At 37.0% G+C, this 15,076-nt stretch overlaps 1 protein-coding gene across 3 annotated transcripts in view; it reads left to right on the top strand.

The window, feature by feature from the left end:
• Positions 1-15,076, top strand: part of PLEKHA6 (pleckstrin homology domain containing A6) — a 222,197-nt gene that overhangs the window by 1,206 nt on the left and 205,915 nt on the right. For all 3 annotated transcript variants that reach the window (XM_083359218.1, XM_083359223.1, XM_083359219.1), the window contains exons 2-3: positions 455-531; positions 5,181-5,238. In XM_083359218.1, coding sequence (XP_083215344.1) covers positions 455-531; positions 5,181-5,238 — 135 coding nt within the window. The remainder of the gene's footprint in view (positions 1-454; positions 532-5,180; positions 5,239-15,076) is intronic.

The following is a 15,076-nucleotide window of genomic DNA, read 5'->3' on the forward strand; positions in this document are numbered from 1 at the left end:
AGTTTCTAATTTTGGCAGTTATGTCTTCCTGTTCCCTACCCCCCAAAATACTCCATTTGACACTCTCTTCCAATTTTCTGTGCCCTAAGAGATAGCTCAAATATCACAGTTTGGGTGTCTTTCTCCTCCTTAAAGATACTGTTGGTAGCTTTTCAAACTTTGGCATCCTTATGTATAGATGGTGCTGTTTTTACTAGATAAAGATGCAATTTCAAGAATGAGCTCTCTCTCTCTCTGTATATCTCTTCTCCTCTTGATACAAGTACAGGTCTATGATGTATGTTTTTGGGAAAAGTAGCAAGATTTAAATGATATATAGTTGGTATAACCTTTGTTCTGCCATCACAATTACCCATAAGCATACTGGGCTAAGATGGAAGACAATTGTTCTTGATCTTTGAAATTGAAAATGGTGTTCCATACATTTCAATATTTTGTTTGGACTTGCCTATAGTGATGAAACAAAATCTACTTGTTGGACACATCCAGTCAGTGGCTATCCTATCCAGAGTGGGCACTTTTCCTGGCCAGGTAAGAAAAAAAACCCTAGTCTTTTATTACCATGCATTCATTATAATAATAGCTGACATTTGCTATTGTGCAGTTTTCCTCACTTGTTCATAATAAAACATTTCTTGACTTGTTTCACTCTGGTATCATACAGATGCATTGCTCTTCTGATTCCTTTTCCCCAGCCATCCATGGGTGATTGGAGGACTAAGATGAAGCTCCAGCTTGAGAAAATCTGCTGTTGGCTAATGCTCTGGATGAGAACGGCATTCAAAATAATTTCCAAAACTCATGTGTGAATGTCAAGCTGGATTGATCAATATTATTTTGGTGGTTGCTAGGTTGTAATTCTATGTAACATGGATCTATAATGTTTTCTCTGTTGATGGTCATCCTCTGGGCAAATATTATCTCTGGCAGGCCTCATCAGTTACCAGTGAACAGTGAAGAACACCAAGCGATGGGCAAGACCATCTATTTTATCTGTTTCTGATATCTTTTTTTTCTTTTCCCTCCATATTTTTCCTCACTTCTTTTCCTTGCTTCCTCATCACAAGCCACCAAGGAAACAGATTTCTTTTGTTCAGAAGTCTGAAGCGATTACTAGAACAAAGCTTTTGAAATTTGGACTAGGACAAAAGTCACCCTAGTGCTCCAACATTTATACTATTATCCTTAAACACTTTTTATGTGGTTGTGTTTATATTTATGGCACTTCAGAGGTCTACCTAGTGTCCTGGGGAAATTTAATACAACATTCTTTTAGGATATTTGCATAATATTCAGGTTTTTGTTTTGGATAAGGAATATGTACAGGTAGTCCTAGACTTAGGGACCACATCTGAGCCCAAAATTCATGTTGCTAAGCGAGATGGCTGTTAAGTGAATTTTGCCTCATATTAGAATCTTTCTTGCTACAGATGTTAAGTGAATCATTGCAGTTGTGTTAGTAACATGGTTGTTAAGTGAATCTGGAATCCCCATTGATTTTCTTCATCAGAAAGTCTCAAGAAGGTGATCCTATGACCCCATGAAACTGCAACCATTATAAATATGAGTCAGTTGCCAAGCATCTGAATTTTGGTTTCATGACCACGGAGATGTTGCAACGGTCATAAGTGTGAAAAACGGTCATAAGTCACTTTTTCAGTTCAATTGTAACTTTGAACTAAATGAACTGTTGTAAGTCGAAGACTACCTGTATGAGGTTTATAGAACCAAGTAGAATTTCTTTCATGGTGGTATTTGAAGCGATATTTAAATTATTAAGTTATATTTTGCAGAGAAGTCATCTGTTTAGCCGTTTGAAGGCATGTCCCTTTTGTCCCAATTATCCAGTTCCTGCAATCTGCATTCCAGTCAAGGAGTTGAACTGGGGGACTGCAATTGCCACGTCTCAGATGAATACTAAACCTAGAATCTTGTAGATGTTAGTTAAATATTTAATAACATAATACCAGAACATTGTGACTAAAAGAAGAATGAACACAGAGTAGCTAAAGAGACTATAACAGTACAAAGACAAGTAACCAAAATCATTGTCTTGTTATCACTTTTAAATAAAAGTTTGATTAAGCACACTTCTTAGTCCGAGCAGCAGGATGTTGGAACTTACAACTCCAGAGTATCACAACATTTTTAAAAAAAGTTTAAACCATCCATGTTGGACAGTGTCTCACACTTTGAACTTTGCCAGACACTTTATACTATATTTATAAGAATACGGGATTATAGCAGGCTACACAATAAGGCTGCTCAGCATTTCAGATTTGAAGGCAGAAAGATGCTTTGAAAAGGTGGGAGTATACCTGTACCATCCATCTATAGCTCCTTGATTTAGTAGCAGCATGGTCTAACAAAAATATGTTTGGGATTTTAGGGCAGAAATCTGAACTAAAAATTTGTTTGCAAGATTGTTCAGTTTTTTTCAGAAATGTATTGGGCAATATCAGCTTTTGGATTTTTTTTTAGCACTGAATGTACTAAGGAAACCTAGATAGCATGTTTAAGATGCACATTCCTTTCACAAATGGAAACAAATGTTTCCATGACCTTTGAAATACCTTGCAATGACAAACATTTTAAAGTCGTCTTCAGTGTCTGGAACTAAGTATATTGAGTTCAAGTTATAGGAGCAGATAGATCTGAGACAAAGCTGATTGCAAATAAATATTTCTAGTCTCTGTGACGATTCTGAGCGCACAACTTGCAAGTATGGATATGAAGATGAATTCTGCATTCAGTTTTACCACCCTGCTGAAGGAAAGGCAGTTTCTGTAAATATAAATTGGAAAACATAATGTGCTGTCATTGTTACCATCTGGCCCCCTTTCTCCCTGTGTAACTAATGTTAATTCAATGCTTCTTTTGATTAACTGTCCTTCTTGCATTGGCATCTTCCAGATAAGAACTGGAAATATTTTGAGGATTCTGGAATTTGCAGTCTCTTAACATTTGGAGTGTAATGGTAGAGGGAATGACCTTGGGAGACAGAAGGAAGACCAGCAGCTTAGCCAGTGTCTGAAGGAGGGGTGGCAGGTAAAGTAAGCATCTCAATAAAATAAATGGGAGGGGAGAGATACTTGTATAATTGCAAAATACTGTTACTGCAACCTTCCAATAAAGTAGTGTTAGTACTCATGCTTGGTGCTTCTTGTCTAGACTATTTTGAAGGGTTGACATAGGACCAGTTTGCTATCCCCAAAAGCAAAATGTAGTAAGGAAAAAATAGGTATCTTGCTGTGTAATTCCGAAAGTCAAGCTGTATATATGCTGGAAGGAGAAAAGATGAAGATGAATTCGCTTCAGGTACAATTTCCTGAGAGGCAACATTCCAAATAGCAGAAAATCAGGTTTATAATTAGGAAGTTGGAGAGTTGTTAGGAAGGCCTCTTTCATCAAGGAACTCACTTTCCTACCAGGACTCAGTCATGGATCTCCAGGTTTGTTCTTAATTGTAGTCCAAAATTTTTGCAGGTGAGATAGATTAACCTGATTCAGGCAAGCCACATTACCCATTTTGGATTTCAGTTGGCAAATTGTGTGAAAATCGGAGGGGGGGGGGGTGAAAAGAAAAACAGATATTGCAGAACCCAAATTCTGCCTGTAGATTACACTTAAAGTGCAGAGATGATAGTTATTCTTACTACTTTTTTAAAAAAATATTAACATTATTTTATTGTTTCATCTATCAAGCTACATTTATAAACTTCTCAAACCAGGAAACAGCTAATCTCCATATTTTCAAAAATAGAATTTTTTTTAGAATGTCTATGTCTCTAGGATGCATGGTAAATTTTTATATATGAAAAACCAGAGGATTGCTTATTTATTTTCACAGTAAACTCCATATATTCAGCTTAAATTGCAGATATCATAGCTACAATATTTTGATTTAATTTTTGAACATGTTATTTCTTTCCTCATTCTGCTTTCATCCTGATGAAAGCTTTTGAAGGACTTAGAAGCTTGCACAGTCCTTTGTCCATTTCATTTGGTTTGAATAAGCTATTGTTCTTGTATGGGTTTTGCTTCTTTCTTATCTCAAAATCAAAAGGTATTCTTTTTATAAAAAAAACCCTAATAATCAGAGTCCTCATGGCACAGCTGAGATCCCTTCTTCTATGATTGGAGAGAGCAGTTAATATGATGCACACTGAGCAACCTTCTTTCCTCTTTTTTTGTACGTTACAATTGGTGATAAATAAAATGTTTCTTGGCAACAGGTAAGGAAAGGGGGCAGACAATAATATACAGAGGAGAAATCAGGCTAGGGGATGTATTTTATGGTATTGTCAAAATGATAAATGATTGTGAATTTGATTAGACTGGTATCTCTAATAAGGTGGGATATTGAACTTGACCAGGTAGCTTTCAAAGCCCCAAGGGTTGGGAGATCCTTGAAAGCTAATATTTTCTCTAAAGGATAGATGCACAGAAAAGGCTTGATGTCTTATTTTAAGAAAACCTCTACTGGTGTACTGGGAAAAAGAAATCAGATCCATGTACATCTGCAGGTAGCAACTAAGATTAAACTAGAACTGCAACTGCATTATTACTGTCTGCCAAAAATACTTGTGCTCTTGGCCTCATGACTAAAATCAATATATATTACCATCTAATTCTTTTGCCTGAATAATACATCTTTTGTTAATGTTCTACATACTGTGGATATTGCCTAGAATTGTTTGTGATGTATTTAGATAAAGTTATCCTCAAACCTATTAAATTGATTATATGTACATTCTTATAAACAATGTCTGACTCCAATTTAACACACAAACATACACACACACACACACACACACCTAGGATTTCCCAGTGGTTGTACATCCATATATGAGCCAAGTCTGATCCTGATTAGCTTTTCTTTTTCATCGCTTCCTATACAATTTGCAGTTTAGCTCTTACTTTGTAACTGTTGTATAATAATTCATTTTGCACTCATTTTAATATGCAATTTATTCTAGGGGGATTCGTCTCCTTAAATTTTGTTGTCCATTTTGACTACTTAGCATTAACAGAAACATATAGTAAAAACATAATAATTTTCTATAAAACCTATAGAAAATATTGTTTCTAAAATTTTTGTTTCTAAAATTTTGTTCATAACAGCTTGGAACAGAAAATTTTCTATTGCTCATAGGTTAATGGTGTCATTGTTTCTTCAGATATGCCCAAAGGCTGGGAAATGGACACCACGTCAATGGGAACTACTTTTTTCATCAAGTAAGTGTCTAATATTTAGAATAAACCAAAATGATAATCGGCTTTATCCAATTATAAATATTATGGGTGAGTTGCTCCTGGGAGTGGGAATTAGGGGAAGTTGCTACTTGGAAAGGGATTGATTGCACTCAACCTAAAGAAATCAATAACCCAACATTGTAGTTGAAAGCCGTAGGGCTTGCTATTGATATGTACATCTATTACTGAGTCGTCGGTATCTTAGCAAATGTTTTTAAATATATTGTAGTTTCAAAATGCTACCTTACATACTAAGTATTGTCTAAGGCCAAGATCCCCAGATATCTCTGTCTCCCCAAGAATACCTTCTTTCTGTCTACTACAGTCTTTGCAGATCTAGCTGCAAAGTATTTCTCAACCTTGGCAAATTGAAGATGTGTGGAATTCAACTTGAATGGTTGAAAAACATAGTTTTTTTAAAACAAATAAATAAATAAATGGAAAGCTGGCTTTCTGTAAAACTACTCTCCTCCAGTATGATCTGATTTCCCAAAAAAAAGTGTTAAAAGTCCAGATGTCTATAACAGCAAAACTAGCTGGAGGCACCTGTTGTGAAGGTATTCTCTATTAAGTAAGAAATTAAAAGAAGCGCTCTTGAAATATATATGGTAACATTTCTAAAAAGAAATTACAAGACATATCCACATTCAGAAAGTAATGTTTTCTTCTATCCTGCCTCAACTTTTCAGCAATGTTTATGGATTTCATATATAGTTAGCATCAATGTAATTTCACCCTATAATGAAGCTCTATTCCAAAACTACACAAAACAGATTCATAATGTGTACATATAATATGTAAGAGAACCCTTTATAAAATTGTGGATCTGTGGATGTTTTTAGGATAAAATATTAACCAGCATTTACTTCTTGAAACAGTTGTGTATTGAGTCTTGGAACAGGACATACGGTTGTTGAAACTGTATTTGATTTTTATTTACTGTTTCCACCAGTAATCAAAACAGTTTGCAATATTGCACTGAGTGTTGCTTTTTGTTTTTTATTTTATGAACAGTGGTACTGTATAAGTGATACTGTACAAGTATACTGCTCAAAAGAATAAAGGGAACACAAGATAAGACATCCTACTATTAAATACAGTACATTGTGTTGTTTAAGTGTTCCCTTTATTTTTTGAGCAGTATATTTTAGTGTATACTAAAATTAGTATAGCTAATTTTCATAGCTATAGTTAACATTTGGTGTTAAACACACACAGGATTTCTCAACAGTATATCTATCAATGATTCATTGTGAAAGACATGCTGCTACATAGATCCCTGATCTACCCTTCTGATACTTAGGATACATCTACAGAGGAGCACCTAACATTCTGATGTTTGATTATTCTTCTGTGAATGGGTGGTATAGAAAATGAATATTTTGCAGTGGAAAAGTATCGGTATACTGTGTGCTTTTGTAACAAGTCTGTCGGTACAAACTGAGATCAGCCTGTAATCTCAAAGCCCAGATCAGGTGACATTTTATATTAAATAAATGGTAGATGCAATGAACAAAATAGTCGTAATTGTGTTGGATTCCTAACACAATTGTGTTGGATGGAGTTGTATCTCTGCATCGAAGCCATACAGCCATTACTGATATGCAGTTATGCTCATGTCATTCAAGTAGACTATTAACCATTCTTTTCTGGAGCACAGATCAAATTACCAATGCTTATGCTTGAAGTCCTGCGTGGTTTGTTTTGTTCTTCCACTGTTCCCTTTCTCCTCCCCCCTCCTCCCCCTCCCCCCATTACACATCTATGCTCAGGATTCTTAAAGTCTATAATCATCAGAATGAGAAATAAGAACCCACATATAAAGTTGTATTAATATAGACAGCCTGGGAGGAAAGGAAGAATCTCCTCTATTCTATATCTTTCCTTATTAGAACATTAATTATCACCAATTATATAGCAGTGCAGATCTCAATGCAGTCAAAATAATATGAACTTGGATATTGGTTTTTCTCTTTCCTGTCCCCAATTTGAATTTGAATTGATCATGTAATAGCATGCTTTAGGAGGATATTGTGCGTATCTCTTTCTCTCTAGATTAATTGGAATTTATATCCATGTCTGCAATCAAGGTCAGACTCTGCCTATAAAAACAAGTTGGTGTAATGAAGATTGTAGAAGCAGTTACAACTAAGTTGAATGTCTATGCCTCTTCCCATAATTCTGAACATGCAAACTACATCTTGTTATCAATCTTGTGGCTCATCAGACTCTGTTTGTGTGACTTCTTGTCTAATTAAATTATCTTGAAAATCTGAACCCTCAATATTTTTATAATTGTTACCCTAATATCTGTATTGTGGCAACTGAAGTGTGGATATGCATTGATTTTAATGTAAAGAGTCAACAACAGTTTTGTTGGCCTTTCTATATATTTTCAAAAATCTGTTGTTTACATTTGGAGAGCCAATTTTAATTTAAAATTAAAGCAACCAGATTATTATTTTTTAGCTTTTCATACTTTTAAGTGAAGTCTGCCACTATCTGATACATTATTACTTATTATCTGTCTTCTCCACATACTTAACTATATGACCAGTACTATAAGATTAGTAATAAAAGATTAGCTTCCCTTTCCTTGAATTACTCAAATGCTAATTATATCACAATAAGCCATCATTTCTTAAATAAGCCATTATGATTGTGTTTACCCCACTACCTTACAAGTATGGTTTAAAGCAATAATGACTAAGTTTGTGTAACAAACAAACATCAAGGTGTATTATGTTTCAGTACAACTGTTATATTTTAGTGCATAGGTAAAGGTAAAGGTTCCCCCGCACATGCATGCTAGTCATTTCCGACTCTAGGGGCTGGTGCTCATCTCCATTTCAAAGCCGAAGAGCCAGCACTTGTCCAAGGACGTCTCTGTGGTCATGTGGCCGGCATGACTAGAAGCCAAAGGCGCACGGAACGCTGTTACCTTCCCACCGTAGTGGTCCCTATTTTTCTACTTGCATTTTTACATGCTTTCAAACTGCTAGGTGGGCAAAAGCTGGGACGAGTAACAGGCGCTTACTCTGTTACGCGGCACTCGGGATTCGACCCACCAAACTGCCGACCTTCTGATTGACAAGCTCAGCATCTTAGCCTACTGAGTCCCTTATTTTAGTCCATACGAAGTGGAAAAAAATCATATCACAGTATGACAATATTGCTATCAGCCCTTCTTCTAACCAAATATTGTAGCTTCCAAATTTTAGTTTCCATAAATCTCCAATAGCAACTACAGTATTTCAAATTTGAATAACAAGATAAACCCAATTTTTTGGTTAAAGAACTATCTATAACAGATGTAAAGTATGTGTGCTGGCTTGTGGTTTATACACAGTATTTATATTGTTTTTATAATCTAAAATATTTATATCCAATTATCTAGCAACTTTCAAACAGTACCAATATTGAAAACTAAATCAAACATAAAAAAAAATGATACATTAGTAATGTGAATTGGTTTTTTCTGAGGTGGTTTTGGGAAGAGGATTGGTCTGTTTATTTAAACTGATTCCAAGCACAGTTGAGTCTCTTTCTAGCAAACCTGTTCATGGTAATATCATGGTATTTAAGCTTGACCTTCACAATTGAATGACATGCTTAATAGCTAAACTTCCTTCTGCCTTGTTTCTCTAAGCATTGGTGAATGTGTATTAAATTGCAGCAACTTAGGAAATAATTGGCCTTTCACCATCTACTACTTAAGGCTGGCCAAAGATCAAAAATGTCCCATGAAGAGCAAATACAGTGGTAGGGAATAATGTCATATGTTTATACAGTAACTAACATTCGAAATCCTGATCCTTGGTTGTGGATTTTGGAAGTAGTTGCAACATACATAAACACAAAAGTAGGGTTATTGGTGTTCATAAGCGAGCTGAGAACATTGTGGGCACTTGGGGAGGATTTCAAACAGCTTATTTAAAGGCTGCACATTTTAAATTGCTGACTAGTGGAAACTAACAGGTCAATGTCTAATCTAGTAGTTACCTCTATTAAGCAACCACGTCAAAACCTGGAAAGGTGTGCTGCTTAAAAAGTGTGAGAAGGAGCAATGTGATTAAGGGCTGTGGACCATGTTAAAAGTAAATCTGTCTGAATCTTGCAGTCTTCAAAGGAAATTTGAAATTCATTTGGTGATTACTTGAGAAAGGCCTTTTTCAGTTGCTATGTCCTTTTTTAAGAAAAACATTCTACAGTAATGAGATCTGCTAAGACACATATTAGTTATTCTTCCATTACACACACATGCATATACGGTATATATATGCCACAACTTTCTGAAGATGAAAGGAACGCGGGAAGAAACCCGAGACTCTAGATCTATATATATATATATATATATATATATATATATATATATATATATATATATATATATATATATATACAGAGAGAGAGCGAGAGAGAGCAAGACCCTTTCTCGTCATGAAAGTGTACTTTTTTTTTTTACAAAATATCTTGTTCATATTAAACATAACCATTATACACACACACACACACATACACATACACCTTTTTACTTTTGAGTATTTAAAATTGTATTTCTATTGACTTTACATTCCTTGAATACAATCTGTTGAACTGCATGTGTTAACAAATACATTCCTTTTTTGGGGGGGGAAGTTTTGGGCAGCCTGCAGTCAGTATTCTTTTTCCAAAGTAAGCCCTTTTGTAGCCTTTTGAGGTCTGGCTCTCTCAGATTTAAGAGCATGAATTCACATATTCACCAGGGCAGTTTATAAACACTACATTCAGATCCCATTATCGTGGCCTCATGCTCTTGATCTCAATAATTGATTTCAATTTTTTTTTATTTTGTAATACATACCACATGTAATGTTATTTACCACAAGATGGTGCCAAAGTTCACAACAATTGCAAAATAATTTAGTGGGACTAAATTATTATTTTCTCTGAAGTCATTTGGCAAGACAAGTGTTCTTTTAAACAAGTCAGCGTAGCAAACGTCATACTTTCCTCATAATCAGGGCATAGTGTTTAGCACTTTAGCATTCACTTTAGCCTTATTTAATGGCCAGCTTCACTGCAGGAAAGTTAATTCTGATCCTCAGCTTATCTGTTGCCTGGGAAGGGCTTGGCAATGTGGGACACCAGTGAAAGCATCAGGAACAAACTATAAGAGGATTACAGGCCGTTCTACTTTCTGGAGACCCCTCCCAACCCCAAGCCATCTGTAGCATCAGCTCTACCCATTCACAAGGAGTAGTCTGAGGACAAGTAATCAGAGCCCAAAGTTTTCTGTAAATGGAACTGCAGCAGTCCTATATTTTACAGCTTCCGTAAATTAGCGTGTTTTGGGAGGTTCCAGGCCAGAAAAGAGACTGTGGCTGAATTTACCCCTAGAGTTGAGCTGAGGGTACATAAGTGAAAGGAATAAAAAAACACTTTTTGGGGGAATTTTGGAGGGGAAAAGGCAAGATGGATGCCTTGATTAAACTTAGAAAATAGTTAGGGCATATAGTTTAGATCTAAAACTTCTGAATCTATCTCCCAAGAGTCCCTAGCAACCTCTGGAAGCATGATTCCCAGCAAGATATTGGAAACCTTCATGAAGCACTTGATTCTGTTGGAACTTGTGCATTCCTGTGGCATGCCAGTATGGTTTGACTGCAGTCTAAGGTAGTGAACAAACCCAGACATTGTGCCTTATTTATGCTTTGGATATAACCATCAGTTATTTATTCAATTAGCCATGGTTAAGCACACCATCTCCTGGTTTGCTATGTGAACCCTAGTCTATATATTAGTTTTTTGTAAACGATGGTCTCCTGATACGTTGCATTTCAGCTCTCCAGAGTTATGGCAAGTAACTAGTTATGCTAGTGAGAATTTTGAGAATTAATTGTCCAGCAAATCTGGATAAAGAGTTGGAGAAGGCTGTCTATAATGCCTCCACTTAAACTATTTTCCAAAATCCTCATGGATGCAGTGATGCCATCAGTAAAAAGACTGTCAAATCATACCTTGCTATTTTCTTCCAAGACTAGAGACCAAAATGACTCTAATTGAAAGGATTAAAAAGAAGACAGAGTTCAGAGACCTGTCACAGCACTGAACAAAGCCTCTGTTATTTTGCTCAACCTTCTTCAGAGACCAGGTACATTACTGTACGGGTATTGTGACCTAAATGAATTAAATAACCATATTATTCCTTTGCAGCACTGACAATTTATAATCATGCTAGCTTGCATCACAACCACAGGTCCAGAGAAAGGAATATGATGTATACCCACAATTGAGTATTATGGATAGATATGGCTTCATGTAGCAATTCCTCCTCTCTCTGGGCTCCTAGAAAGAATCTAGCCATGTTGCTATGCTCTACTTCTGAGGCCTTGTTCAGTTCTTCTGATAAGCTCCTTCACATTCAATTTTCCGATGCTTTGTTCTCCCTAGTTGAGGATGTTAGACCTACTAGGGAAGGCTTCGTGCTCTCTGAGGTAACATCAGACTTCTTTGTGCATGTTGGTTTCACATTTATCTGAAAATAACTAATGGGAACCCTTTCCATTCTGGGCTGGGCATAAGATCTTTTATTGGCTGTGGCTGTTTCTAAGAGAGCAGCTGTATTCTCAGTTATTTATTTCTAGAAAGAGAGTTTCTGAGGCTCAAATGCACTGAAAGAGCACCATAATATGATTGGTAGTGCAGTTAGGTGATTTTGGACTTAAGTGGAAGCAATAAGAGCTACCATTTAAATGGAAATGTATTTTGTGTTGGTTGATTGAAAATGTATGGGGTTTTTTTGTTACTGGTTGCAAGAGACCAAGATTTCTATCTGAGAAAGAAATTTGCTGTTATCACTGTGTACAATACCCCTACATTTTCCTCTTGGTTCAGTCATGGAATAGCTGGTCAGAGGTGATTTTGTTGGTGCTTAGAAGCATCTGATGAACCATGATAAGTCATGGTTATGCTAGCCTTAATAAATTGAGATCTATGTCTCCATACAGCCACCAGATGTTGTTCAGTGATAGCTCTCATTTTGCCTACCTAATATGGTCTATAGAGAAAGATGGTGGGTAATAAACTTCAACAACACACTCTTGCTTACTGGTGTAACAGAATATGTTTAAGATCATGTGCCATCTCAGTTACTACCACTACATCAAGCTGCTAACTGCCAAACAGCTGTTCAGCATGCTGGGAATTGACACTCCATTCTCAACTGGATCACAAAATTCCTGAAAATTTAATAGTTACCATTTGTAAGCTGACATGACTTGACTCCAGCATATCACTGCCCTTACTTTATTTCAAAAAACGAATTCTGCTTTCTGAACTAATAAGTTCTATATTGCTGTACTGTATATTGAAAATACATAGGAATTACTTCTGAATAGTCATGTAAGGAATGTATGTTAATAATATGGGGAAGCTGGTCTGTGAATCAGCTGGTCTGTGAATGAGGCTTTGATTCAAAATAAGTGACATCATCACGGAAGGTCAGGATTAGTTTTGGTTATTTTGTTTTTTAAATGTGTATTTACCTGTGACATATATTGCAATTTTCATGAGTTTCTCACTTTAATGTAGCATAAAATTATGCTATTTTTGAAGTGTTACAAAAAGGAGATTGGGGTGACATGTACCCAAAAACAGTGCTGTGAGATTTCCAATTTATTCTTGACATTTATGGCCTTTTAAAATCCTTCCCAAATTTGTGTCAAAAAACTCAACTAGATAGTGTCTTCAGAAAAAGAACATCTCCAGCAAAAAAAAAAAAATCCTACTTAACCCTGGGAGAATTTCTCTGATCATGTCTGTTTTTTGGATTTTCTAGAATTGGCAGCATTGTAGGAAGAGACATGTGTTTGTTTAGGGTAGCCAAAAAATCAGAAAGATTTTGGTACATACTTTTGTGAGTGGCAAGCTAAACATCTTAAAAAAAAACTATTAGTCTTAAAAGGTGCTACCAACCTCTTTCAGTTATTTGGAATCACTGGGTAGCTAGTAAGTCTGCAGACTATAGTAGAGTATTCTCTACTACATGCAGTAAGCCTGCAGAGTATAGTAGAGAATTCACAGTAGAAAATATTGTCCAGGGAAAGACTAGCTATTAACATGCACCCCTTGGGTCGCACTCTAATAAACACAAAAACACACACTCCATTCCTAATGATTTCCTTTCAATGTATTTGTCTTTTGAGGGTGGGAATAATGAGATTTGTAGTCCAGTGTATCTGTACTTCCTTACTGTGTTAATGAAGGCTGATCTATGCAGAAAACCTGTTTTGTAGGTGCCCATGAATGCAGCTGCATTGCTGCAACCATCTTTGTTGGTAGTGTGCAATTAAAGTGTGACTTTTTAATCGAGTGATTCTGCATGTGAACGAATGTGGGAGGAAAAAAGCTTAGCCTCCCCCTCCAAAAAAGGGGGGAGAAATATAGATCCTTGATTAGCCAGATATTGGTAGCCCCAAAGTTCAAAGTAGCATTTATAAGATGTTTAAGTACATAGAGGGAAGGTACATTTGCAATCATCTTTGACCCATATTTAAGAAGTGTAGCACACACCAGGCATCCGAACCTGAGGAAGCTCCTGAAGGTAGGGTGGGTGATGCTGACAAAGCATCTTTTCCATTTGGGTCAGGAAGAGTTAATTCCACCCTGGTACTATTTACTCCTTGCGCTAAATGACAGAACGGGCATCACGTGATTTTTAAATCTCCTGAGAGCGCATGGAGCATGCCCAGCTCTGGCTCTCGATGCAGGATGACAGATTCAGTAGCAGCATAGCATCTTCCCCTTATCCTACTGAGCTCTGACGAGAAATTGGGGAGGGGGAGAACACGGCAATGATTGACTAGCATTGAAGGAGAGGAGCGGACGAGTGAGAAAGAAAGGGAGGGGGAAGAGGGACAGCTGCCATTCTACCGGAGGGAGAGGTGGCGGCAGCGGCGGCAGCAGCAGCAGCAGCAGAAAAAAAAGAAAGAAAAAGGCTCTTGGTGGAGTGAGCAGAGGCAGGGGAGGTCATCGCCATGGCTTGGAATCTGCCCACTTGGAGATGAGCCACACAAAGCCACTGCACAGTGAGTGTCTCTGTATCTCCAAGGCATCGAATAGCTGGATACTTATATTTGTAGAGGCAGCTAGCCAGCCATTGACAGACAGGTGCATTGCTTGAGCTTTTTATGGAGGATGTTGGCGAGAGCCAGGGCAGTGACAAAGAATCTTCAAACGGAAGGCTACTTCTTCCTGCAAAACAGAAGAGGAAGCCTCTAAATGTGGAGGAAGAGATCTGCTTGCATTGTACCCCCATCCTTTTTGCTTGCACAGGGTTCTTACTGTGCTGGGCTCTGAATGATGCTGAGCTTGAGTGGCACTGTCACTGGATAAACGTGCCAGAAAGCATGGGCTGCTCTGAACAGGCAGGTAGCTCAGCAGCCTTTATGGTCCAGGGATGTACATGTGCATGTATTTGTGAAAGAGAGAAAATGCTCAGAAGTAGTATCATAGTCCTGATATTGTAATTCTTCCGTAAATTTCTCCCCCACCCTAATTGGCAGGTAATTAGGGATGGAGATTTGATTTGGTTAAGCAAGTTGGGGTTCTCAGCAGTTACCAAAAGGTTTCGTGAGTGCATGTTTATTAAGAGTTTGCTCACAGAAGCAGTCCAGTTGGATTGTCTAGGCTTGTTGCCTAGAGATATCTGTCTACCAAGAGAGAAAGACTAGAAGTGGGAGAGACAAAACAATCCTTCACAAGATATGTGTAGCAGATAGGGGAAGTCAAGCCGCATTTTTTAAAGGTTACAATTGCAGTGCTCTGCATGCTGTTCTGT

This window comes from Vipera ursinii (genome assembly GCF_947247035.1).
Source record: "Vipera ursinii genome assembly, chromosome: 3".
Lineage (NCBI taxonomy): Eukaryota > Metazoa > Chordata > Lepidosauria > Squamata > Viperidae > Vipera > Vipera ursinii.